This window comes from Lacerta agilis, chromosome 10 (assembly GCF_009819535.1).
Source record: "Lacerta agilis isolate rLacAgi1 chromosome 10, rLacAgi1.pri, whole genome shotgun sequence".
NCBI classification, from domain to species: domain Eukaryota; kingdom Metazoa; phylum Chordata; class Lepidosauria; order Squamata; family Lacertidae; genus Lacerta; species Lacerta agilis.
In genome coordinates this window covers 2,322,864-2,350,127 of record NC_046321.1, presented here as the reverse complement: position 1 = coordinate 2,350,127, position 27,264 = coordinate 2,322,864, and the positions used below count along the sequence as shown (strand labels likewise).

General features: G+C 48.6%; 1 protein-coding gene across 2 annotated transcripts; it reads left to right on the top strand.

Annotated features, from left to right (window-relative positions):
• Positions 1-26: 26 nt before the first annotated feature.
• LOC117054371 (hematopoietic lineage cell-specific protein-like) lies at positions 27-27,030 on the top strand. 2 transcript variants are annotated; one of them, XM_033163115.1, is made up of 15 exons: positions 27-105; positions 4,033-4,116; positions 6,796-6,869; positions 8,556-8,685; positions 9,575-9,685; positions 10,595-10,649; positions 13,941-14,051; positions 15,068-15,178; positions 15,377-15,432; positions 15,621-15,690; positions 18,890-19,071; positions 21,162-21,287; positions 23,090-23,438; positions 23,974-24,024; positions 26,759-27,030. In XM_033163115.1, the coding sequence occupies exons 2-15, from the start codon at positions 4,033-4,035 to the stop codon at positions 26,893-26,895; spliced, it is 1,647 nt and encodes a 548-aa protein (XP_033019006.1). In that variant the 5' UTR covers positions 27-105; the 3' UTR covers positions 26,896-27,030. The 2 variants fall into 2 exon arrangements, with proteins under 2 accessions (XP_033019006.1, XP_033019007.1); XM_033163116.1 differs by lacking the exon at positions 15,068-15,178 and having other exon boundaries at positions 26,759-27,029.
• Positions 27,031-27,264: the final 234 nt, after the last annotated feature.

The following is a 27,264-nucleotide window of genomic DNA, read 5'->3' as shown; positions in this document are numbered from 1 at the left end:
AAAACAGGAACTTGGGTGAGCTCAGCTTTGCAGGCGAAACTGAGGTTGAAGTCGGCGCAGAGGAGCAATCACGACGGGCTTCGGAAGTCGCTTTTCGGAACCAAGGTACTGCTTTGGGGTGGGGGGAATTGTCAGCAAAGTTGAAATGGGGGGGTGGGGGCTTGGGGAGGGAGGTGCCTGGCCCTGTTCTGGTCCCCCCCACCCCTCAATTCACACTCTGCATAGTTGGACTATGGAACTCCCTGCCACAGGAGGCGGCGATGGCCACCAGCGATGCTTCTGAATCCCAGTTGCTGGAAACCGCAAGAGGGGAAATCTGTTCTTGTGCTCTGATCCTGCTTGTGAAGTTCCCCTTGGGTCATCTGTTCAGCCACTGCGAGAACAGGTGCTGGACCAAATAGGCCACTGGCCTGATCCAGCAGGCTGTTCTTGGTATCTATTTCTCCCCTCCCCAGTGTTATAAGAAAAAAAAACAACTGCTCCTTTTCCCCTTATGGGGTGTCCAAGAGCCCGTATAGGGTCCTTATGTAGGTTCTCTATCGGTAGGAGAAAATAACAGAATATTGAGAAGCAAAGCAGCTAGTAAACCTGATCTTTATTAATCTGTTGCAACAGGGTCCCCTGCTCCCCCCACACAGGGAGGGAGGAGAGGAACCCAGAACAATGGTGTGCAAGCTCTTATATAGACTTTTGAAATTGCCTCCCCTGTAGCTCAAGACCCCCCCCCCCCCCAACATCATACATACATCACAGAAAGAGGTGGTCCCCAGCAGAAATTTGAGTGTGTTGCTTCTCTCCTGTCTGCCAGGATACCTGATAATGCCTTATCATTATCTGATTGCCTTTTCTGGGTAGCCTGGCCATTCCTTGGAGATGGTCAATACATACTGGCGAAACTAAAAAAAATAGAATATTGTGGAAAAGTCCATTTACGTAAGCAATTGTTTTTATTAACTACTGGAGTTTAATATATGAAATAGACTCATGACATGCAAAGCGAGATATGTCAAGCCTTGGCTTGTTATAATTGTGATGATTATGGCGTACAGCTGGTTGTTAATTTGGGGTTTTCATCAGCTGTACGCCATAATCATCACAATTATAACAAGCCAAGGCTTGACATACCTCGCTTTGCATGTCATGAGTCTATCTCATATATTAGTTTCACCTTTTAAGTTGAATTACTGAAAGAAACGAATCTTTCCACGATATTCTAATTTTTCGAGTTTCACCTGTATGTTACCGGAATTTATGCAAAGGTGTGCAGGGGGGGGGGTTGCCCCTCCAGTGGACATCACACACACACACACACACAAAATCAACACAATCACTCCTGCTGCATCTGTCCCACAGAACACTTCATCACACAGGATCCCCTCCATCTCTATTCAAAGGCCTCTGCAGCACATTACCAAACATGACAATTCACTGATAGACATATCTCTGTACTGGCTCAATGGGGGAACTTTCAGATTTGTGCCATTCCAACTTGTTTCTGCTCAGGGGAAAGATGGCTACCGAAGGGGGGACTTAGGACATGAGAAAAGGCAGCTCTGATCCCCAAAACCTGAGAACACGAACTCAGCAGCCTCTTCCACAAGAGATAATCACTGGGGGGGCTAACGATCTCAAGTAATTTGGAGACCCACTTGGTAGCCACAGGCATGAAACACACTATCCTTTCAGGCTGTGTGGTTTAAGGTGCACATGTCTCTCAAAACAAAACGAGAGAGACCTCTCTCCACCTATTTTGCTTTTTCAGTTCTTCCCCATCCTCTTCTCCACCCCCCACCCCACCCCCGGTGTCCTGGATTTAAATTTATATTTTTAAGCAGCCCCTCCTTCTCCTTGCAACCCACCCCCCAAAAAGAAAACATCTCTCCCTATACTCTATAAAGTATTATAGATGATGAGCAATGTGCAACAGAGATTCTGTGCTTGTTATGTATTCTCCTTTGCAAAATAAATAAAATAAATATTAAGAAAAAACATCTCTCCCTGGATTTGCAGCAGCCTCCTTGTTCTCATGGCAGGTGATCAAAATGGGAGGGGGCACTCCTCCTGCAAGCGGGGAGACACATGACCCCTTTTGGGGGTGTCGCTTCCCCTTTACAGATAACCGCTGCCCTAGGGTGGGGGGAACAGCGTGGCCCCACAGATTCCTGAGCAACATACATGCATGGGAGTTCCTGAAGGTGCTGCAGCAAGAACTGCTTGTCTTGCATTTCTCTGGCTACTCGAATGGTCTCTGGTGCTCCCTCACCTGACCTCAAGTCCTCTGCTTGCTTAACACAGTGCCACCATGTCTTATATGGGGGGTTCCACATTGTTACAGACAGGGCCTCCGCATCCATTAAGGCGAACTAGGCAATTGCCTAGGGCGCCAAAATGGGGGGGGGGAGGCTGGCAAGGCTTTGGTGGGGGGCGGGCGGCGGGATGGGTGAGCAGCAGCTTCTCCGCTACATCGGAGAAACTGCTGCTTGCCTCTCCACCACCCCCCACCTCCCGCTAAAGCAGGCTTTGGCGGGGGGCGGGGGGTGCCAGAAGGTGGTCTCGCCTAGGGCGCAAGAAACCATAGCACCGGTCCTGGTTACAGAAAAAACCTCCTCCTCTTCCCTTTGGGGGTATCCAAGAACCTGCATAGCAGGCATGTCCAACAGGTAGATTGTGATCTACCGGTAGATCACTGGACATCTGTGGTAGATCACCGGTAGATCAGTGGCTCACCCCAAAGAAGCTAAAAAACTTTGGCTCCCCTAAAAAAAGCTCAACGTCCTTGCCCTGCACCCCTAAAATGACCTGAACCACCCAAAATAGGGCTTTCCTTCCTAAAAAAAAGCTCAATGTCGCTTTCCTCTTCCCTAAAGAAGCTCAACAACTTTGACCTGAACCCCCCAAGAGGGGGTAGATTACTGCCAGTTTTTAATGTGAGTAGATCACAGTCTCTTGGAAGTTGGCCACCCCTGCTGTATAGAGTCCTTACGTAGGTTCTGTATCGGTAGGAGGAAATAGCAGAGGCCAACCAGAGAATATTGAGAAGCAAAGCAGCTAGTAAGCCCGATCTTTATTCAAGGAACTGTTGCAACAGGGTTCCCCCCTCGCCCCACGCAGGAGGGAGGAGAGGAATCCAGAACAATGGTGCGCAAGCCCTTATATAGACTTTTGAAATTGCCCACCCTGTAACCCAAGACCCTCCCTCCAAAAAACATCATGCATACATCACAAAAGTTCCACAGTAGAATGTTGCCAGGATATCTGTTAATGGTCACTGATTGCTTTACCTGGGCAGCCTGGCCATTTTTGTGTGTGATGGTAGATACTTTAGTTTCTGAATCCAGGTCACAGGCTCACCCTAAAGGTAAAGGTAAAGGGACCCCTGACCATTAGGTCCAGTCGTGTCCGACTCTGGGGTTGTGGTGCTCATAATGGCCGAGGGAGCCGGCGTACAGCTTCCGGGTCATGTGGCCAGCATGACTAAGCCGCTTCTGGCGAACCAGAGCAGCGCACGGAAACGCCATTTACCTTCCAGCCAGAGCGGTACCTATTTATCTACTTGTACTTTTGACGTGCTTTCGAACTGCTAGGTGGGCAGGAGCAGGGACCGAGCAACGGGAGCTCACCCCATCGCGGGGATTTGAACCGCTGACCTTCTGATCGGCAAGCCCTAGGCTCTGTGGTTTAACCCACAGCGCCACGCACTCACCCTATTCATACACAAATGCGGTCTTAAGACAGGATATGCAAGCAAAAAGACAAAGGGAAGGTATTCCCCATTTCCTCCCTCCTTGCAGAGAAATATATTGAGGTCAATTTGGGAGAGTCCAAATGGCTTCAGGATTGTTCTCCTGTACTATTTCAGACACGCGGTTTATATACTTATGTATGTGTTTGCCTTGTGCATTTATGAACGTTTAATTAGTATTAGGGACTTTAGAATTCTCATCACAACATATATGTAGAACTGGACTCCATGGCAGAATAGAGCGATAGTGCAGAACTATTGCTGATAATTTTTCTCCCTGTCTCCTCGAGATGTGGAAGTCCGTGGCGGGACACAATGTGTCCGTGAAGGTGGAGTCCCAAGGAGACGACTGGGACACAGACCCGGATTTTGTGGTGAGCTGCTTTCGGGTTTTCCTCGGGCTCTTGGGCTCTGTCCCTTCTGCGTCTTCTGAAAGGAGCAGGAAGGAACCCGCAGAGCCTCGTGGGAGGGAGAGAAGCTCATCTCTCAGGAACTGAGAGAGCATCAGGGCTCGGAGGAAAGAGAAAGAATGGAGGGAACTGAGAAGGTGATCTCAGCCACAGTGGCGTAGCAAGGGAGGGGGATGGGGGAGGGACGCCCCGGGTTCCAGGGGAGGGGGGGTGACACTCAGTGGCCCCTCCCGCCACTCCCTGCCGCACAGCACCCTGTCTGTGCTGCTCCACGGACGGATGGGGCAGCCCCATGAGCCGCCGCTCGTCCGGCGGGTCACTCAGTTGCCGCAGGAGCAGCAGCGCCAGGCCGGATGGTTTGCACATGTACGCCATTTCCGTGCATGCACAGCCCATCCGACGTGCGTCATGATGCACGCCTCACAACACCCCGCCCCCAGGGGGGTGCCTCTGCGCGCCGCCCTGGGTGGCCAAGAGGCTTCCTCCGCCCATGGTCCAGCTGCACCCGCCAGGGTTGGCAGTTCTCTTGGGTATATCCATGTTGGGGGGGGGACCTCAGGCTTGGTGGAGGTATGCACCCAATAGGTCTCTCTACCTGCCCCCCAGGACTTTCCTCCAGGTGAAACCCATTGCCAGCCCTGCTTAGCCTGTTTGGAAAAGCATTCTTCAACTCTGATTGTGCTTATTTCTTGCCTGGATGGAAGCTATTGTGTGTGTGTGTGTGTGTGTGTGTGTGTATGTATGTAATGTTGTTGTTGTTCAGTCGTTCAGTCGTGTCCGACTCTTCGTGACCCCATGGACCAGAGCACGCCAGGCACTCCTGTCTTCCACTGCCTCCTGCAGTTTGGCCAAACTCAGGCTAGTCGCTTCGAGAACACTGTCCAACCATCTCATCCTCTGTCGTCCCCTTCTCCTTGTGCCCTCCATCTTTTTGCTGACTGTATAGAGCTTCTCCATCTTTGGCTGCAGAGAATATAATCAATCTGATTTTGATGCTGCCCATCTGGTGATGTCCATGTGTAGAGTCGTCTCTCGTGTTTTTGGAAAAGTGTGTTTGTGATGACCGGCTTGTTCTCTTGACAGACCTCTATTAGCCTTTGCCCTGCTTCGAAAATATTTATATACCACCTTTTTGCATTTCCTGTTACATCTGTTACATATCCAGAAATTTTTCTGCATTTACAGTGGTACCCCGGGTTACGTACTTAATCCGTTCCAGGTTACAGTACGTAACCTGAAAAGGACATAGCCTGAACAATTCGTTTTGTGCATGCGCAGACCGAAAAACCCTGCGAAAAATGCTCTGCGCATGCGCAAATCGTGTGTGCGTCGGGTTGCGCTTCCGGGTTACGGAGTTCGTAACCCAAAAAGTACACAACCTGAAGCGTACATAACCCGAGGTACGACTGTATAGTTTTCCTTAATGTTCAAGATTCAATCTAGACCTGTCAGGAGATTTGCATTTTCACAATATTGTTTTAGATACTCTTTAACTGTTATTCATTCAGGTTTGAGTTTCCTCTTATTCTCCCATTCATTTTCGCAAGTCCAAGGTATTCTATCATTTTCACCTGCCAGTCAAGCTTTGTGGGAACTGAGTCACATTTCCAGTTTTTTGCTACTAAAATTCTAGCTGCCGTAGTTGCATACATCTTCATGCCTGTCTTGGTCTTGGGAGACCAGCGCGGGGGGCGGGGCATGTCTCAGCAGAAGGGAAAGACACCCTGTGTTCTTCACCAGACACACTCATCCCTGCCTGTTGGCATCCGTCCTCCCCTGTGTCAGTTTCTGCCTCTGATTCTGGACTTTTCTCTGCCCCAGACTCTCCCAACTCAGCTTCTCGCATCTCCTCTTTCCAGTCTTCTCTCTCTTTTCCCTCTTCCATGTCCTACTCCCCAGGCCAATGCAATTCTGGGCTGCATCAACAGGAGTATAGCAACTAGATCAAGGGCAGTAATAGTACCACTGTATTCCGCTCTGGTCAGACCTCACCTGGAATACTGTGTCCAGTTCTGGGCACCACAGTTCAGGAAGGATACTGACAAGCTGGAACGTGTCCAGAGGAGGGCAACCAAAATGGTCAAAGGCCTGGAAACGATGCCTTATGAGGAACGGCTTAGGGAGCTGGGTATGTTTAGCCTGGAGAAGAGGAGGTTAAGGGGTGATATGATAGCCATGTTCAAATATATAAAAGGATGTCATATAGAGAAAGGTTGTTTTCTGCTGCTCCAGAGAAGCGGACACGGAGCAATGGATTCAAACTACAAGAAAGAAGATTCCTCCTAAACATTAGGAAGAACTTCCTGACAGTGAGAGCTGTTCGACAGTGGAATTTGCTGCCAAGGAGTGTGGTGGAGTCTCCTTCTTTGGAGGTCTTGAAGCGGAGGCTTGACAGCCACCTGTCAGGAATGCTTTGAGGGTGTTTCCTGCTTGGCAGGGGGTTGGACTGGATGGCCCTTGGGGTCTCTTCCAACTCTAGGATTCTATGAGCCTTCTTCTCTTGGGGGTTCACCGGCTGTTTCCTCTCAACATTCCTCTGCTTCCAACCAGTCTGTGACACAGGATGACGAAGGCTGTGGCCATAATGCCGATGGCAATTTAGATCCCTGACCAATTGTTTGTGTGTGTGTGTGTCTCTTGCAGAACGACATCTCGGAGAAAGAGCAGAGGTGGGGGGCGAAAACCATCGAGGGCTCCGGCCGCGCAGAGCACATCGAGTGAGTCATTGTTTCCTCTCCTCCTGCCGGTCCAAACTTTGAGTAATGGCCCCTGTGGCTTGTTAGGGCCATGCGTACACCAGCGAGAGCAGACTCTGCAATTTGCTGCGGTGGTGGGTTTTGATGGGGGTAGCAGGCCTTGGAAGGAATGAAGGGAAGCAGCAAATATCTGGGGGGGGGGGGGATTCCAGCAATTATTTCTCTCCTAGTTCTGTGCATTGTTAAGAATGGGTGTTGAGGACATGACATTTTGACATTTGTTTTTGCTTTAAAAATAATATTTTATTTTATTTTATATACAATAACTGTAACCATTCCAAAACATAAAAATAAAACTCAGGGCCAGTGGCAGGAACTGGGCTGAGGTTCCTGCCCTGCGTCACGCCATCTTCTGGGGTTGCCATGGCAGCGCCTGCTACTCGCAGGAAAAGGAAGTGGAGTGTGTTCAGCGAGCAGCTTGCCAAATAAGGGCTTTTGCAGGTCAACCACAAAAATAAAAGTATCTGGGAGAGGAAGGGGACACTAATAGCTGCATCGTCTTGTTTGGGGTCTACCTGGCTGAGGAGAGATCATTGACTTAAGTTGCACCCAACATCTATGTGCCAGTTTGGGGCAGTTTCCCCAGCGATGTAGGAATGACATCTAAACTCCTTGTGATTTGCAGCGACTGGTTCCTTGTTCTGCCCTCAGAAATCTGAGTGAGCAAATGGTTTCCTTCCTCTTTCTAACTCTGTATCCTTAGTATTTACAGTGGACCCTCTGGGTATGAACTTGATTCGTCCCGGGGGTCTGTACTTACCCCCGGAAAGTCCGTATCTGCAGGCACCGCTTCTGCACACGGCACGATAGAGCGTTTCTGCGCAAACCCGAAGCGCGCAGAGTATTCAATATATAATCTACGAGTTGCTTCTCTATTTAGACCCATGTTAGGGCAAAACCTTTATTGGGCCAACCGAAACGTCACAAAATAGCACACAAGCTTTTGTACTCTCTGGAAAGAGAGAGAGGGAGAGGGGAAACAGACTCATTGGCAAGAATTGCAGTCGCACACCAATGCAACAGATTGGGCAGGTTAGGTCTCTGTTGCCACAAAGCTGTGCTGCTGTTCATGCGCTGCAGCCTTAATAGTTGCCGTGCGCCGGCAGTGCCGATTGCGGGGGAGGGGCGCCGCACCGAGTGTCACCCCCCCAGGGCGGTACCCGGGACGGCCCGCCCCTTTGCTCCGCCCCTGATAACAGGACCAGTTTAAGCCAGCTGTACTCAGCTTCTCTGAAGGAATAACCCAAACACCACGAACCATCTGCTTATTTCTTTCACACAGAGAAGCTTCCAGAACCCTCTTGAATTAGTTAGAATAGGAAAGATCTCTTACACGTCAGATCAATCCTTTCTGCGCCAAGAAATGCAAACTGCCGCAGAGTCCTTTCCAGCACTACAAATCTACTTGTTAAATAGCCAACCCCATCCAATCTCCCTGCTAACCTATCAAGGTGAAAGCTGGATAAACAGGCCACACAGAAGTGACCTCAGTTGTGCCTGCAGATGGCTGCAAATTGAACCCCGTGTTTCTAGAGATGGGGCGGACAGAGTAGAGAAGGGAGCTGCCTTGAAATTGGTCGTTGGGTTGGGGGCGATTCGGCCCTGCCTCCTTTTTCAAACTCCCCCCTTTGTGCTTTGACTCCACAGCATTCACAAGCTAAGGAGCAAAGTGTCCGCGGAACATGAAGTTCTCAAGAAGAAGGAGTTGGAGGCAGCGCCCAAGGCGTCGTACGGTTACGGGGGCAAGTTTGGCACGGAGAAGGACCGCATGGACAAGGTGCAAGAGGGGGAGGGTGCTGTTCTTTGGATGCTACAAAGGTTTGGGGTTTGTTTGTGTATTTTTTTTGTGTGTGTGTGTGTCCAAGAAGCAAGGGCCCATTTTCCACGCTAGTAATCGGGACCATCATCCTCACCACTAGGAATATAAGGAGACGACAATCTCCATCACATCCTGGGTTTGTTGAGATGTTTCCATTCCACTGCAGTTTGGTTTCTGCTAAAACCTGTGCTATTTGAGGACTGGCCCTACTACAAGGCAGAGTGAGGCACTTGCCTCAGGCGGGAAATATTGAGGGCGGTGAGTAGAGAGAGCTCTCTGTGTCTGCTGTGCAGCCTGCCCTGCATGCACCAAACAAGGCCACTGCCCTTGCAGTAGCGGGGGTTGAAATCAGATTCAATGGGCTGCTGCGCCTTTGTACGTGAAATGAGACTGGGAGGAGGTAAGTTACAGGTAGGTAGCCGTGTTGGTCTGCCATAGTCAAAACAAAATAAAAAAATAAAAAAAATCCTTCCAGTAGCACCTTAGGGACCAAAGTTGTTCTGTTTGGTGTCTAAAATATTTATTTCTTAATTTGGGGCTCAAAAAATAGGGGTCGACTTATACATGGGGGCGTCTTATACACGGAAAAAATACGGTACCTCTTTGCAAGACAGCTTTGTCGCGTCTTTAAGTGGGCGGTGTGGGGACTGATTCTGACAACATTCCCCTTTGAAGTTGTTGTCATCATGATGTCAGGTGACCAACATCGAGGGAGCCTCCCCCACCTGTTGAAGTGGCTTGCAGAGAGGGGTGGGGAGCTGACCAACCGAACAACCAGGGCACCCTCGGAATTACCTGCCCAGAATTACCTGGCAGGATTTGACACCACTCTGTCTTGATTTCCCAGAGTGCTCTGGGCCATGAGTATGTTGCTGAAGTGGGGATGCACTCGTCTCAGACAGATGCAGCCAAGGGCTTCGGAGGAAAGTATGGGGTGCAGAGGGACCGAGCAGACAAGGTGAGTGTCGAAGTCCCCTTGTGTTTACCTTTGATATCTGCTGGGAGGGCGTTCCACAGGGAGGGCGCCACCACCGAGAAGGCCCTCTGCCTGGTTCCCTGGAACCTCACTTCTCGCAGGGAGGGAACTGCCAGAAGGCCCTCAGAGCTGGACCTCAGTGTCTGGGCTGGACAATGGGGGTGGAGACACTCCTTCAGGTATACAGGGCCAAGTTTGGGGCTTTCAAGGTCAACACCAACACTTTGAATTGTGCCCAGAAACATACTGGGAGCCAATGTAGGTCTTTAAGGACTGGTATAATATGGTCTTGGCGGCCACTCCCAGTCACCAGTCTAGCTGCCGCATTCTGGATTAGTTGTAGTTTCTGGGTCACCTTCAAAGGTAGCCCTACGTAGAGCACATTGCAGTAGTCCAAGCGAGAGATAACAGGATCATGCACCACTCTGGCAAGACAGTCTGCGGGCAGGTAGGGTCTCATCCTGCGTACCAGATGGAGCTGGCAGACAGCTGCCCTGGACACAGAATTCACCTGCGCCTCCATGGACAGCTGTGAGTCCAAAATGACCCCCAGGCTGCGTACCTGGTCCTTCAGGGGCACAATTGCCCCATTCAGGATCAGGGAGTCACCCAGACCTGTCACCCATCCTCTAACTGCATCCGGACACTCTCCAGACATTTTGTGATCCCTTGAACCTGACGTGGCTCCCCAACCTGAAGCCCCCACCTCTGTCTCCGGGTTACTGCTAGGCTGAGGGATCGTGACACTTGCCTGCCCCACTCATAGCACATTGATTGCAAGCGCTTAGGGGCAGAGAGCTGTCCTTTTTATTTCCTTCTGTTGTTCTCTGTGGGACTTCATATGTATCTATAACAACAAGAGCAACTTTTCTCACCTTCTGTTCCACACAGTCAGCTCTCGGTTTTGAGTACAAGGGCGAAGTCGAGATGCACACCTCCCAGAAAGGTAGGCTTGGAGAGATTCCTGCTGCTTCCTCTCATTCATCCCTTTCCCCCTTTCCCCCTTCATTTTTTCGTTTTTCAGAAAACATTGGAGAGCCACATCACAAAATTCGGAGAAGTGTGGTTTTTGAAGGGCGTTTGTGTTTTGGTTTGTTTCTGGGTTCAGGAAATGCGAACAGCCAAACAGATCCCCCCCCCCCGGATGTCTGACTGCAGCCATCCCTCTGCCTCTCTCCCCATGTGCTCCAAGGCCTCTGGAGAGGGAAGATGCATTTTGAGCATATGGAGAAGCACAGGAGACCACATTTGTCCATGGCTGTAGGGCAGGCTGGAGCATGACGATAGATGCAGACAGAGCTATGCGCCAGAAGGCAGTGCAAAAGAATGTTGGTTCCTACTGGAGTTCAGCCCACCATGAAATGCAGAGAACATTTGACCATTTGGTGTGCCACACTTTAGCCACACCTGTGGGTTAAACCACAGAGCCTAGGGCTTGCCGATCAGAAGGTCGGCGGTTCGAATCCCTGCGATGGAGTGAGCTCCCGTTTCTCGGTCCCTGCTCCTGCCAACCTAGCAGTTCGAAAGCACGGCAAAGTGCAAGTAGATAAATAGGTACCACTCCGGCGGGAAGGTAAACGGCGTTTCCGTGCGCTGCTCCGGTTCGCCAGAAGCGGCTTAGTCATGCTGGCCACATGACCCGGAAGCTGTACGCCGCCTCCCTCAGCCAGTAATGCAAGATGAGCGCCGCAACCCCAGAGTCGGACACGACTGGACCTAATGGTCAGGGGTCCCTTTACCTTTACCTTTACTTTAGACATAAAGACTTCCAGAACATCTTACACACAGTCAGAACCAGACAGTCCCTGCCTGCAGGCTCACAGTCTAAAAAACACGACACACGAGGGGAAATGGGCAGGAAGGGAAGAGGAAAAGAAAAACCCAGGCACCAGTTTCTAAACAGCTGTTCCTATAAGACGGTTGAACGGCGCCTTGTATTCCCCTTCCAGCAACTCCTGCCGCCAAGCTGGTGCCAAACGTATCAGTCTGCTTTTCTTTTGACCACATCCACAAGGAGGAGAGGGGGGTCTTGTAGTCTCTCTTTCCCTAAAAGCTGTATTTTTAAACTGCCCAGAAGAATAAAATACCTTTCTATGGGGTTGGGGGACAAGGAGGCGAGGGGGGTCTTGTCATCTGGGGAGCCCAGGACTTCCAAAAACAATGCCCAGCTTTAACACCCCAGGGAAGTGACTTTGGTCCTGCTAATGCAACAGATCGGCTTCACTCCCAGAGGCGCACTCCATTGCCTCTTGAGAGCTGAGCGGGGGCGTAGCAAGGTAAATTGGTACCCGGGGGCAAAACATTTTTGTCACACCCCCCCTGCCAAGGCATGGGAAGGTTAGGTCAGTGTTTTTCAACCACTGTTCCGCGGCACACTAGTGTGCCGCGAGATGTTGCCTGGTGTGCCGTGGGAAAAATAGAAAAATTACTTTATATATAGTCAATATAGGCACAGAGTTAATTTTTTAAAACATTTTCTAATGGTGGTGTGCCTCGTGATTTTTTTCATGAAACAAGTGTGCCTTTGCCCAAAAAAGGTTGAAAAACACTGGGTTAGGTGGTACCCGGTGCGGAAAATTTCTTGTCAACCCCCCCATTGACACCCCCCCCCCCGCAAAAAAATGGTTTTACGTTATTTCAGATTTTCTTACAAAGGAATAATAACAAGTAATAATTAAAGAAAAACCTTTTATTTATATCCCGCCCTCCCCGGCCGAAGTCGGGCTCAGGGTGGCTAACATCAGATACATAACATTGGTATAAAACCAAACAATAATTAAATTACCTCCTCAAAACATCTCAAAATCAAATTAAAGTCTAATTAGATGGCTTTCCACAGGGTTAAGGTTGGGAACAGTAAGTGTTCTCTGAACTGGAATTTAAGCCTTCATGACATAGGAAAACAGCCAAGTGAACAGCTATTTTGATGGAGGAGGGTCAAGATATTAACCGATATGCATGAAACTTCATATATAGCTATAGAATCCCTAGTATAGTAAGATAAGACCTTCGGAGCAGGCATTTAAAATATACACAATCCAATTTTTTTTAAAAAAAATTCCCCAAAATAAAATTGTTCCTTGATAATTTGTCACCACCTCCATTATGGAAAACGGGGTGGCCAGCCCCCCCCACCCCCTTGCTACGCCCCTGGCTGAGCCTTCAGCAAAGGTGATGAAACGCGCTTTCTGCTCCCCATCTCTTTTCCTCTGAGGGATCCTGAGAGCCCCACGGCGAGGGGAGAGGAGGCCTGATGGGGCTGGCCTGTTTCAGCAGAGCTGACGGAGGGAGTTCTGCTTCCCAGCTCTTATCTCACCCATGCCATTTCTGCTGAGATGGCCCAAGCTCTTGTGGGTTGGAGCTGTTTCTGTTGGATCAACCCATCACCTTCTGATGGATGATTTAGAAGGATTGGATCCAGCATCACTTCTGCTGTGCGCTGTGTGCCAGTATCCATACTCAGCAGAGTTACATCTCAACACAGCTCCATCCTTGGAAGCGTCTTCGGGGTTGAAGGTACAACCCCGAAGAGAGCCAGTGTGGTGTAGTGGTTAAGAGCGGTAGACTTGTAATCTGGGGAACCGGGTTCGCGTCTCCACTCCTCCACATGCAGCTGCTGGGTGACCTTGGGCTAGTCACACTTCTCTGAAGTCTCTCAGCCCCACTCACCTCACAGAGTGTTTGTTGTGCGGGAGGAAGGGAAAGGAGAATGTTAGCCGCTTTGAGACTCCTTCGGGTAGTGAAAAGCGGGATATCAAATCCAAACTCTTCTTCACACAGTAGGCAATAATCACTCAGGGATGCCATAAAGATTCAGTCAAGTGTAGAAGTTTACTCGACAGGCATAAAAGCATATCGGTAGCAAATATATACAGACATTCATCACTGCCGTGGTCAAGGCATGCTCTTAGTCCAACAAGAGTCCAAGACACACTCTCTCTCACCGCAAGGCGCAAGCAAGAGACTCACAACAAGTTACACAGAACTGTTGTCACCCACTGTGCCTGTCCAAAGAACAGTTAGAATCATAGAGTTGGAAGAGACCACAAGGGCCATCCAGTCCAACCCCCTCACAGAAAACGTCCTTGCATAGACAGAACAATCTCAGCCTTCTGCTGCTTCTTGAAACTTCTCTCTTTCTGGAACAAATGATTCGCCCACCCACACACACACACAGAGAGAATATCCAACAGTGTCTGCATCTCTCTGAAATTCACCAGGTTTCACCTCCTTGCAGATTACGCCGTTGGCTTTGGGGGCAAGTACGGTGTGCAAAAGGACCGCCAAGACAAATCTGCCCTGAGTTGGTCACACAAGGAGGAATCGAAACCCCACGAGTCCCAGACAGGTGGGTGTCGAACACCTCCCGGTTCAGGGAATGATGTGGGTGGAGCTCTTGGAAAGAGACAAGCAAGCCTTCATTGTGTTGTTTAGCTCAGTCTTCCCCAACTTGGTGAAGTCCAGGGATTGCTAAACTCCATCACCCCTGGCTGTTGGCCATGCAGGCTACGGGGAGTTGGGGTGCAAATAACATCTGGAGGGTACCTGGCTGTGGAAGGCTGGAGTCCTGTGTTTGAGAAGGATATTGTCAAGCTGGAAGAAGTGCAGAGGAGGGCGACCAGGATGATTGAGGATCTGGAAACCCAGCCTGATGAGGAACGGTTGAGGGAGCTGGGTATGTTTAGCCTGGAAAAGAGGAGGCTGAGAGGAGATATGGGAGCCAAAGATCTGAAGGGTTGTCCCATGGAAGATGGAGCAAGCTTGTTTTCTGCTGCTCCAGGGGACTCCCAAACCAATGATTTCCAATGACAAGAAATGAGATTCAGTGGAAAATTAGGAAGAACTTTCTCACAGTAAGAGGTTTTTTGACAGTGGGGCGGACTCTCCCTCAGAAGGTGGTGGATTATCCTTGGAGGTTTTTAAACAGAGGTTGGATAGGTATCTGTCAGGACTACCTTAGCTGTGATTCCTGCATTGCAGGGGGTTGGAGATGACCCTGGAGTCATTCTAGGATTCTCTGTTAACTATCCATAGCTCAGTTGTTGGGGAAACCCTGAGAGCTCATGCCTATAGAACAGAGGTTGCTAACCTCCAAACCACAGGCATGAAGTGGCCCCCCCCTCATGCATATTTCCTTCCCATCCCACTATTTTGGGCACCCCATGAATCCCAGGTGGGGGAAACGGATGCTGTCCTGCTTGGGAGCTTCCCAATTGGGGCACCTGATTGGCCACCATGAGAACTACGGATCCAGCAGCCAAGACCTCCTGATGTGGGGCAGACCACGGTGCAAAATGGGGTCAGCTCTTGTGGGCTGGAGCCATGGCTGCATCTTTCTGAAATTCACTCCCCCCCCCCCCGCAGATTACGCCGTTGGCTTTGGGGGCAAGTACGGTGTGCAGAAAGACCGCCAAGACAAATCTGCCCTGAGCTGGTCGCACAAAGAGGAATTGAAACCCCACGAGTCCCAGACAGGTGGGTGTCCACTGCCCCCTGGTTCAGAGAATGATGTGGGGTGTGGTGGGGTGGGGTGGGGTGGGGTGAAGCCCTTGGAAGAGGCTGTCAAATGTGTAGAGCCCATCATGGAGATGGGCTTGCCTTTTCTGAAAGGCTCCTGTGGTTTGATTTCTGGAGGGCAATTCATTTGTTCTCTCCCCCCCTCCCGCATTGTAGATCATGCCAAAGGTTTTGGGGGCCGCTATGGGGTACAGAAGGACCGGGTGGACAAGGTAAGCAGAGCTCGCCCCTCCACCCTCCACCAAATGCCCTCTATGGGGCAAATAATCCACGCTGATAAGATCCCGTGATCACCCATGATTGACCTTCTCAGAGTCTGGTTCTGGGAGGGAACGATGCGCATCCTCTTGTGGGGAACCTGTCCTGGCTAGCTGGGTGTACTGTGAACCTCTCTTTGCAGAGCGCTGCTGGTTTCAATGAGATGGAAGCTCCAACTTCCTCATATGAGAAGACAACACCTGTGGAGGCCGGTAAGTCTTTTCGCAGGCCAACCTGTCAAGGTCAGTGAGTTGTTGTTGTTCAGTCGTTCAGTCGTGTCCAACTCTTCGTGACCCCATGGACCAGAGCACGCTAGGCACGCCTATCCTTCACTGCCTCTCGCAGTTTGGCCAAACTCATGTTAGTAGCTTCGAGAACACTGTCCAACCATCTCATCCTCTGTCATCCCCTTCTCCTTGTGCCCTCCATCTTTCCCAACATCAGGGTCTTTTCTAGGGAGTCTTTGTAGCCTTCTTGCAGACCTTTCTGTTAACCTTGGGTTCGTGTTGCGCCAAAGGGAGGGATCAAAGGAGTCAAAAGACACTTCCGAGGGATTGCTTCAGAGGAAGAGTGTATTCTGCATGCAGAAGGTAAATGCTGTGTTCTGTGTTCAAGCACACAAGCAAGTACAAAGCTAGTCAGTTTTCTTTTTTCTTTTTTAAAGGTTTTTTATTATTTTCCAATAAAACAAAATGAAAAAACAACATTACACAAACATAAACACAATAGAAACATAATACATGATAGACAATAAACAAAATACAAAATACAATAAAAAATCACATACAAACCTTACTCAACACCTATCTTTGTTTTTTTTTTCTCTTGTCTTTAACTTCAGGGGACTTCCCCTGTTCCCTCCACTGCCTTTAAAATTATATATACTCTTTAGGTAACTTTATTTCTTTTTCAATTAACCTTTACCAAATCTCTTAATAATCTTTAAATTTACTTATCCAATATAAATCTTCCCTTATATTCTATATCTTAAAATATTCTTATACCATTAAATCATTCACATCACAAATTTCTTCTGAACAATTATATCTCACATTAACCTGCTAAAGCCATTTCTTCTAATTAATTCTGCTCAAATACTCAAACATTCAATTTTACACATTTAAGTAAGTAGTCCTTAAATTTCTTCCAGTCTTGCGACACCGTCTCCTCCCTCTGGTCTCGGATTCTAGCGGTCAGTTCAGCGAGTTCCATGTAGTCCATTAACTTCATCTGCCATTCTTCCACTGTTGGGATCTCTTCACCCTTCCAGGTTCTTGCCAATAGGATTCTAGCCGCTGTTGTGGCATACATAAAAAATACTCTATCCTGACTGGGTATCTCTTCGTTGGTCATGCTCAAAAGGAATGCCTCTGGTTTCTTACTAAAGGTAACTTTCATTACCTTTTTAAGCTCATTATAAATCTTATCCCAGATAAATTTAAGACAAAGCTAGTCAGTTTTCAAACGGTTCTTATAGGGTTCTTTGGCTCATCTCCCCATCCCAGGAATCTGCCACTTGTACATAACATCCTTGTCCATATAAGGAACATTTCCTGTTCTTGCAATCTTAAGGCAAAGCCTTGAGTTGGTTCCTGTGCCAGCTTTCATACGCACTTTTATCCTATCTTGTCTCTGACCTAGACAGTTCTTCTCTGTGCAAGGTTGACCTTCCATCGTTACCTTCAGACACTTAGTCACAGCTCACACAGTGCAATGCAGATCAAAGTTCACAGCTTACAGAGAAGGCTTCATTTTAACAGCATACAGGAAAGCTTTTACTTAAAAGAGTCTCTAACAGTACATTCAGGTAAATATATACAGGTTAGCTAATTAACCCCTTCATCTTCTCTTCTCATGAGGTGGTCAGTGAGTAGATGCCCACAATGATCCATGAGTGATGTTGGAAAACCCGTAGGAATCGAGACCCCCTAGTTGCTGAAAGGGAGCGATTTGCACCAGCCCCATAGCAAGCCGTCCATAGAGGGTAGATGCCTCCTGTTTTATGGGCTCTAGAGTGAGCCAGGGAGCTGGAGAAGATGCCCCCCAAGCCCCACCAACTCCACGATCCACTATAAAGCCAAGTTGCATCATGCATGCATTTTACTCAAGAGAATTCAGCCATACACGCTTGGCTGCAGCTCCATTCTAGATCCATTCCAGCCTTTTTCTTCTGCCTTCATCTCTCTCTCTCTCTCTCTCTCTCTCTCTCTCTCTCTCTCTCTCTCTCTCACTCTCTCTCTCTGCCTGCCTCCTCCTCCTGTCAACAGGTTGCTCACATGTGGAAGAGTGAGGGGAGGCAGTGGAGACACTGGGGGGGGGGAGCTCCCCATGGGGCTTATACCCCCCCCACTTGCCAGCCAAGGTAAAGGTAATTTTGGCTATGCTCATGACCCCCAGAACCAACCCTCTGTGTATGATGCAACTTGACTGTATATTTTGGAACATTCTCAGTTGGTTCACTGTGCATTTAGGACGCCCCCCCCCCCAAGAGATCGTAACCCAATTTTGCATGACGGTTCTTGAGATTACGGGGAAGGCTTCCACCTTCCTTTGGATAAAACCGAGTACCATTCTGAATCAAGATGGCGGACTGAACCTTTTGAAACTGCACTGATTTTAACCACCAATCTTGAAGCTGCACTGATTTCAAAACTTCACTGATGTCTTTTGTCTCTTCGAATTCCTGTGCTACGTTGGGTACGGCGAGGCTGTTAGTTTTATAACCAACTGTATTATTATTATTATTATTATTATTATTAAATATTTTTATTCATTTTCAACCAATCAAAACAGTTAAAACATGCTTACAGTAACAAGGTTAGAAATACATAACCAACTACAATAACACACATATAAACCTTTTATAATAATATCTTTCCTCACTTGATAACATGACTTCCTCAAATCCCTCCTTACTGAATTTCATTGTATTACATCTTTAGCAGTCTTCCAAATTCATTATTAAACTTTAAAATTCATCATAATTAACATCCTTTTTACTATCTTCTATCTCTCCAACCTTAATTTTCTAAATAATACATCTTTAACTACAAACCTAGGCCTTTATTTACTTCCAAAATCTTTTCTATTTTTCAAATAGTACAATATTTTTAAAAAAATATACTCTAAATTTACTCTTCCACCATCTCCTCCTTCTGGTCTTGGACTCGTCCAGTCATCTCGGCCAGTTCCATATAGTCCAACATCTTCATTTGCCATTCCTCTATCGTCGGAATGTCCTGTGTTTTCCAGTTTTTGGCAAGTAGTAGTCTCGCAGCTATTGTAGCATACAAAAAGAATCTATCTTTTTGGGACTATAACAAACTGTATTCTTCAGTCGGTGTGGGTGGAGGGAGGCCCTCCCAGCCCCCGCTGCCAAGTCCTCACCTTGCCCCTTGTCATTGTCACCAGCCTCTGCTGGAGCAGGTAACCTGAGGCAGCGGTTTGAGAGCATGGCCAAGTCAGCCGAGGAAGACAACCGGAAGAGGGCAGAGGAGGAGCGAGCGCGTCGCCAGGCCCGGGAGAAGCAGGAGCGCCAGGCAGCCCAGAAGCAGCTGCAGCAGGAGGAGGAGCAACGGCAACAGGAGCAGGAGGTGAGGAGCCTGGTCCTTCATGTCCTCTGTGGACCAGTCCAAGCCGATCGGGTGCCTGGGGCAGCGTGCATGCCTCCCCCCACTCAACCGCCCTACAGCTGAGGAGGAGGAGGAGGCGGGTGGACCATTTGGGGCAGCGCGGAGCCTGCGGGCGCCAAGGAGAGATGTGTGGCTCGGGCGCATTGCAGGCCTCGCAGTGCATGCCACCCCCGGCATTTTGTCACCCCCTCAGTGGTGACACCTGGGGCGAACCGCACCCACCACACATCCCTTCCTCCGCTCCGGCCAGGCCTCTGGCTAATCTCAGGCTAAGTTGCCTTCAGTTGGGGGGGGGGGTCAGGCAGGCATTGCATGTCACCCCAGTCTCCACCTCCGATGACACCGTGCAACATCGCAGGTGACGTCCACACCATACATTGTGCAGAGGAGGGCGGCCAGGAGGATCGACGGTCTGTAGACCAAGGCTTACAGTGGAACCCCGGGTTACGCACCCCCCGTGTTGCAGACGTTCGACTTGCGAACGCCCGCAACCCGGAAGTGTTTCCGGAGTGCGTGCGACCCCCGGATGCGCAGAAGTGTTCTGCGCACTTTGCGCATGCGCAGAAGCGCTCAAATAGCGCTTCTTCTGAGTTTGGTTTGTGTGTGTGTGTGCGTTCGTGATACACACGCCCGTGTTACGTAGCGCGACCTAGAACGGATCGCGTACGTAACCCGGGGGGCCTCTGTACAAGGAACGGTTGAGGGAGTTGGGTGTGTGTAGCCTGGATAAGAGAAGACTGAGAGGCAGGCTTCATCTGGGGCAGACGGAGGCGTCCGGTTTGTCCTCTTTGCGCTCCTCCCAGCAGTTGGTCCTCCTCTGGTCCCTTTTAAACTACAGTACTGTCTTTCGTGTGTGTGTGTGTGTGTGTGTGTGTGTGTGTGTGTTTTCAATTACAATAATCCAATAATAGCCTCATTATAACAATACCAAATTATAATACAATTACTAATACCAGTCCTTTTTTCTGGGGGGATGCATGGGTACGCATACCCCTAAATATTTTGGGAATCTTTGTCCATTTACTGTATTTATTTCCCCCGATTTGAACTATAAAATGGTGGTTTACTTCAATCAAAATGAGAGTGCACCTAAACATTATTTTTTTTAAAAGCACAGGCAAATACCAATCATTCTGATGCCAAATTATATAATTTAGGTGTCCCCCGCCATCTGCTAGAATTGATGGTTTGATGATTTACTTTATTTCTGCGTTCCAAAATCTTATTAATTTCAATTGCACTCCAGTCAAAATAGCAATCCCTTATACAAAAACTGCAGTATCAGCGACTTCCATTTGTATTGACACATTAAATGATTTATAAAACTACAGGTGAAGCATTCAAACTATATCCTTGTTCTTCCTGTGTGCGGCAATTATTCTGTCCATGTTGTTTCTTCCTGTCCTTGTAAAATATTATGCCTATCTTTTCCCGGTTGTTGCTATTCTCCATCACGCCTTGGGTGGAGCTAACATCCCATTTTAAACTACTGCCTTTTATATGTTTCCAGCTTTTTGTATCTTAAAGGTAAAGGTAAAGGTAAAGGGACTCCTGACCATTAGGTCCAGTCGTGTCCGACTCTGGGGTTGGGGCGCTCATCTCGCGTTACTGGCTGATGGAGCTGGCGTCCAGCTTCCAGGTCATGTGGCCAGCATGACTAAGCCGCTTCTGGCGAACCAGAGCAGCGCACAGAAATGCCGTTTACCTTCCCGCCAGAGCGGTACCTATTTATCTACTTGCACTTTTGACGTGCTTTCGAACTGCTAGGTTGGCAGGAGCTGGGACCAAGCAACGGGAGCTCACCCCGTCATTGCGGGGATTCGAACCACCGACCTTCTGATCAGCAAGCCTAAGGTTCTGTGGTTTAACCCACAGCGCCACCCGCGTCATTTGTATCTTACCTGATCTGTATAAGCTGCCTTGAGTCCTCTGTCTGGGAAAAAGGCAGAATATACAGTAAAATGATGATGATGATGATGATGATGATGATGATAATAATAATAATAATAATAATAATAATAATAATAATTTATTTAATTTTATCCTTTCAGGAAACCCAGAGATGTGAGGAGCCGAGGAGCAATGCTGCAGCCCCCAGACTCTCGCCAGGGCCCATGAAAGTGGGCAGAGAGGACATTGGCTTTCCCCCTGTGCCACCGCCAGCCCCTCAGCACCAGGTAAGGGCTCACGCATGGCCAAGATGGCGATGCTTTGGGGAATACCAATGGAAAGGTGCCACCCAAGAAGTATAGCGTGTCCAAGGGGGCTGGCCAGCTCCTCTCAGTTTGTGGACTGAACTCCTATCCCTGGAAAATAAGGACACTTGGTGGATCTGGGGTAGTGAACTAGGTGGGCCCTTAGCTTGACGTAGCAGGATCTTAAATTCTTAAATTCTTAAACTTAGGTGAAGGTTATGGAATGAAGGCATTAATTTTATTGCATGCAGTACACTTAAGGAAAATGTTATGAAAATGATGTATAGGTGGGATTTAGGTAAAGGTAAAACCACATGCTGGCCACGTGACCCGGAAGCTGTACGCCGGCTCCCTCGGCCAGTAACGCGAGATGAGCGCCGCAACCCCAGAGTCAGACACGATTGGACCTAATGGTCAGGGGTCCCTTTAAAGGTAAAAGGACCCCTGACCATTAGGTCCAGTCGTGTCCGACTCTGGGGTTGTGGCGCTCATCTCGCTCTATAGGCCGAGGGAGCCAGCGTTTGTTTGCAGAGAGCCTCTGGGTCACATGGCCAGCATGACTAAGCCGCTTCTGGCGAACCAGAGCAGTGCACGGAAACGCCGTTTACCTTCCTGCCGGAGTGGTACCTATTTATCTACTTGCACTTTGACGTGCTTTCGAACTGCTAGGGGGGCAGGAGCTGGGACCGAGCAACGGGAACTCACCCTGTCACGGGGATTCGAACCGCCGACCTTCTGATCAGCAAGCCCTAGGCTCTGTGGTTTAACCCACAGCGCCACCCGCGTCCCATAGGTGGTATTTAACACCAGTTAAATTGGCTAGAATGTATAGAACAAAAAATGAATGCTGGAAATGTAAGGAAAAGGAGGGTACTTTTCACCATATGTGGTGGAAATGTAAAAAGATAAAAGCTTTCTGGGAAATGATATATAATGAGTTAAAGAAAATGTTTAAAAACACTTTCATTAAAAAACCAGAAACTTTTTTTATTGGGTATAGTGGGGAAAGAGATACTGAGACAAGATACAAAATTGTCCTTATACTGTGTTTCCCTGAAAATAAGACACTGTCTTATATTTATTTTTCCTCAAGAAGACACACCATGGCTTATTTTCAGGGGGTGTCTTGTTTTTAATTACGTCAGTTGCTGCCCGTCTTCTTAACCGCTCCACGCCGGTACGCTGCATAGCCACGCCTATCGCTATGTCTTATTTTCAGAGGTATGACTTATATCATGCAAATGCTTAGAAATCCTGCTACGGCTTATTTTATGGGTATGTCTTATTTTCGGGAAAACACGGTATGCAACAAATAAACTTACCGGTAGGTGAATCGGTTTGAGCTGGCAGGGCTCTCATTTTTCTCCCCATATTCCCAATGCCAAAGATATAAAATAAGAGGGTACGATGTTACGAAATGTGATTATATGTAAAACCAATAAAAATCATTAAAAAAATAAAAAACTTAGATGAATCGGTTTCAGCTGGCAGGGCTCTCTAGGAGCCAGTGTGGTGTAGTGGTGAAGAGCGGTGGACCCATAATCTGGTGAACCGGGTTCGCGTCCCCGCTCCTCCACATGCAGCTGCTGGGTGACCTTGGGCTGGTCACACTTCTCTGAAGTCTCTCAGCCCCACTTACCTCACAGAGTTTTTGTTGGGGGGGGGGAGGAAGGTAAAGGAGAATGTTAGCCGCTTTGAGACTCCTTCGGGTAGTGATAAAGCGGGATATCAAATCCAAACTCTTCTTCTTCTCTCATTTTTCTCCCCATATTCCTGATGCCCAGGCACCGCCAGAGGAGGAAGAGGAATCCCCTCCAGCTCTTCCTCCACGGAGCCTGCCCTGGGACGAGGGCGTTGCAGAGCCACCCAAGCCATCTTACGTGCTGCCGCCGCCGCCGCTACCTGTGGACACGGAAAGCCAGGACCACGGCGGTGACTATGAGGAAGTCGGGGGGCCCTTGGACCGCCAGGGGCCTCCCAGCTTGGATGAGGATTACGGGGACTATGAGGAGATGCCGGGCGGCCTGGATGGGGACGAAACCATCTATGACAACGCTCTGGATGCCGACCAGGAGGACTACGAGGAGATCCCGGATCAGGTTCTCAGCAACCGTGGGGGAGCGCCCTCGGCAGGTGAGAGAAAGGGAGGCATTCCTAGCCCTAGCTGGGGGTGCCGCCATTGGGGATGATGATGATAATAATAATCAATAATCAATAATCAATAATCAATAATCAATAATCAATAATCAATAATCAATAATCAATAATCAATAATCAATAATAATCAATAATTATAATACAGTGGTACCTCTACTTCTCTTGCCATATGAACCTACCCGGACTCCCATCTGATGTTAAGGAGATAAAGAACTGCATAACTTTTAGAAGACACCTGAAGGCAGCCTCGTTTAGGGAAGTTTTTAATGTCTGATGTTTTATTGTATTTTTAATATTTTGTTGGGAGCCGCCCAGAGTGCACGTGGGGGGAAACCCAGAAAAAATACTTCCGGGTTTGCTGCGTGCAAATCCCATAGGATACATAACCAGAGGTGGGGGGGGGGGGCGCGAATGGAGGGCTGCTTTTTAATGCACCTGACAATGGTAAGCGCCTGGGGTGTTCTTCCGTGCTTGGCGCAAGTTAGCTTACCCCCAACTTCTTCCCTTGCAGGAGCGAGCCAGTCAGGGCTGTGCGCTCGAGCCCTCTACGATTACCAGGGAGGTCAGTCCAATGTTTTGCATCCATTTGGGGCTTGGGATGTGAGGGTGGTGGTGCTGGAGTTCTGGATTGATCACCCATAGAATCATAGAATGGTAGAGTTGGAAGGGACCCCAGGGGCTTATCTAGTCCAACCCCCTTTAATACAAAATAGAAAATTCTTTCCAGTAGCACCTTAGAGACCAACTGAATGGTCTCTAAGGTGCTACTGGAAACTGGTCTCTAAGGTGCTACTGGAAAGAATTTTCTATTTTGTTTCGACTATGGCAGACCAACACGGCTACCCACCTGTAACTGCCCCTTTAATACAATATTGTCATGGAGAGGTTATTGAGAAGAGGAGAGAAGTGGCTATATTATATTTGGGGGAGGGCTGCCTAGGGTTCAGAAAGGCAGCGGGCAGGAGGAGTGGGATGTTTTTTTAAATTTCATTAAATGTACACACCACTTGATTGTCAGAAAACCTCAAAGCGGTTTGCAAAAAAGGATACTACACTTACCAGAAATAAAAGTTGACAGCAATAATTCCAGGTACAGGTAGGTAGCCGTGTTGGTCTGCCATTGTCAAAACAAAACAAAACAAGAAATTCCTTCCAGTAGCACCTTAGAGACCAACTAAGTTTGTTCTTGGTATGAGCTTTCGTGTGCATGCACACTTCTTCAGATACACTGAAACAGAAGTCACCAGACCCTTATATATAGTGAGAGGGTGGGGAGGGGTATTACTCAGAAGGGTGGTGGGAATGGGGGATTGGCTGATAGGTGTGGGAAACCTGTTGACGACTGCTAACGACTGCAATTGGTCTTACAGGGAAAAGCAAGGGGTGAGATGGCCAAAAATAGCTATATCATGTATAATGAGATAAGAATCCAATGTCTCTATTCAGACCAGGTCTCTCCATCATTTTAAGTTTGGTAATAAGATGCAATTCAGCAACTTCTCTTTCCAGTCTATTTCTGAAATTCTTTTGTAATGAGAAAGCTACTTTGAGATCTTGTATAGAATGTCCTGGGAGATTGCAGTCGTTAACAGGGTCTGGTGACTTCTGTTTCAGTGTATCTGAAGAAGTGTGCATGCACTTTATTTATTTTGTTTTAGCAATAATTCCAGACATTCGAGATAACCATAGACTAAAAACAGGTTAAAACTCACACCAGCTTTCTAAGCAAAGGGGTAGGCTTGTCTCAAGAGTAGGCACACAGTGAAGGCACCTGCCTGAGATCAATAGTGTTGAGCTTTTTTAAGGGGAGCCACAGTTGATCAGCTTCTTTGGGGGGAGCCAATGATGTACCAGTGATCTACCGCAGATGTCCAGTGATCTACCGGTAGATCACAATCTACCTGTTGGACGTGCCTGTATTACGGGTTGGCACCTAAAGGTCCTTGACCCCAAAAGAGCAAGCTTGGTGCACGTCCAGGAGCAAAACTGCATGGGTTCAGGGAGGGCTTTGTACTTGGAAAGACTGTGTGTGTGTGTGTGCATGCCAGACCAATACAACAGAGAGGCAATTGGTGATCCCACGTAGCCGAGTAAGATTGTCTTCCATGAACACGGTCTTAACAGTGAGTCCGTAAGTGACTGTGGAGGCCAGTTCTGGATTCACACGTCCTTCCACAGTGGGGACATTGGTTTCCGGGCGGGAGTTGATCACGCTGTGGATTTGCCAAGCGTGCCTTCCTCTTTGCACATTTCTCCCTTGCGTCCTGAGTTCGAGTGTCTTCAAAGCCCACGACACCTTTGGTGAAGGCTGTTCTCCGATTGGAGCGCTCGCAGGCCAGTGTTTCCCAGTTGTCGGTGTTCATACTACATTTTTAAAGATTTGCCTTAGAGAGAGTCTTTGAACCTCTTTTGCTGAACACCAGCATTACGCTTTCCATTTTTAAGTTTGCAATAGAGTAGTTGCTTTGGAAGACAATTATCAGGCATCTGCACAACATGACCAGTCCAACGAAGTCGATGTTGAAGAATCATTTACCGTATTTTTCGCTCCATAGGACGCACCGGACCATAGGGCACACCTCATTTTTAGAGGAGGAAACAAGGAAAAAAAATATTTTTCTGGTTTTCCTCCTCTAAAAGCCCTGGTTTTTTGGGGGGGGGACCAGCTAAAAGTTTTGCAGCTTTTTTTGCAAAGGGAAAAGCCCTGGTTTTTTGAGGATCAGCTAAAAGTTTTGCAGCTTTTTTTGCAAAGGGGGAAAAGCAAAGCTCCTTTTGCAAAAGTGGAAAAGCAAAGAGGAAAGCCCCATTTTTATGGGGTTCAACTCACATTTCTGCAGCTTCTAAAGGAAAGGGAGCCTTTTCTACAGTTTCCAGGCAGATAATCTAATCAGCCAGTCCCATGTCGCTGGGGAAACAAACAACCTCCCTCTGCAGCACATTCAGCAAAGGAGAGCGGGGCTGAAAGGGAGCCGGGACTCTGATCTCTCTCCCGATCTCTTGCTGATCAGCTGCTGAGCGGGGTCCTTTCAACACCCCCCTTTTCTCTTTGTAAAATAAAAAGCATGATCCTCTTTTGGGCCCTGGGCAATTCAGCTCCAGGGACCACCATTCGCTCCATAAGACGCACAGATATTTCCCCTTACTTTTCAGGAGGAAAAAAGTGTTTTCTTATGGAGCGAAAAATACGGTACTTTGACACTTCTGTAACCCTGCTGTGCTACCCGCCCCGCTGCTCGGGAGAGGAGGCAATCCCACCTGACTGACCCACCCTCTTTCCCCCTCCCCCTTTTTGTCAGATGGGGACGATGAGATTTCCTTCGACCCTGGAGACACCATCACGGCCATCGAGCAAGTGGACGAGGGCTGGTGGCGCGGATCCTGCCAAGGCAGGCATGGCCTGTTCCCAGCCAATTACGTGGAGCTGCTGCCATGATGCTCTCTGTTGTAATGTGGAAACTGCGTTCCCCAGCCCCTCTGTGCCCCCACCCCAGCTTCCTTCTGTTTCACACCAATAGGCTCCAATCCAGCCCCTCGCAAGCACCTCCCAATTCATTGAAACATACAGTATATATGCTTTTCCTTCCAAGTGCCGTTTCCGAATTTGCTCAGGCTGCCTCCGCGCTTCCTTGCTGTTCTGAGGGAACCACAGCTGCCTAATTCAGCTCTCCGCCAAATCATAGGACTGTAGAGTTGGAAGAGGGGGACCCTGCGGGTCATCTAGTCCAACCCCCCTGCAGTCCAGGAATTGCAGCCAAATAATAATCTCTGTTTGAAAACCTCCAGTAAAGGAAACCGCAGTAAA

What these genes read in the sequence shown, in the direction of transcription:
- LOC117054371 (XM_033163115.1), top strand. Translation starts at nt 4,033, where the DNA reads ATGTGGAAGTCCGTGGCGGGACACAATGTGTCCGTGAAGGTGGAGTCC. An exon ending in GACAACACCTGTGGAGGCCG is followed by an intron (nt 15,691 to 18,889) that starts GTAAGTCTTTTC and finishes CATTGTCACCAG; the next exon opens with CCTCTGCTGGAGCAGGTAAC. An exon ending in CGCCAGCCCCTCAGCACCAG is followed by an intron (nt 21,288 to 23,089) that starts GTAAGGGCTCAC and finishes CCTGATGCCCAG; the next exon opens with GCACCGCCAGAGGAGGAAGA.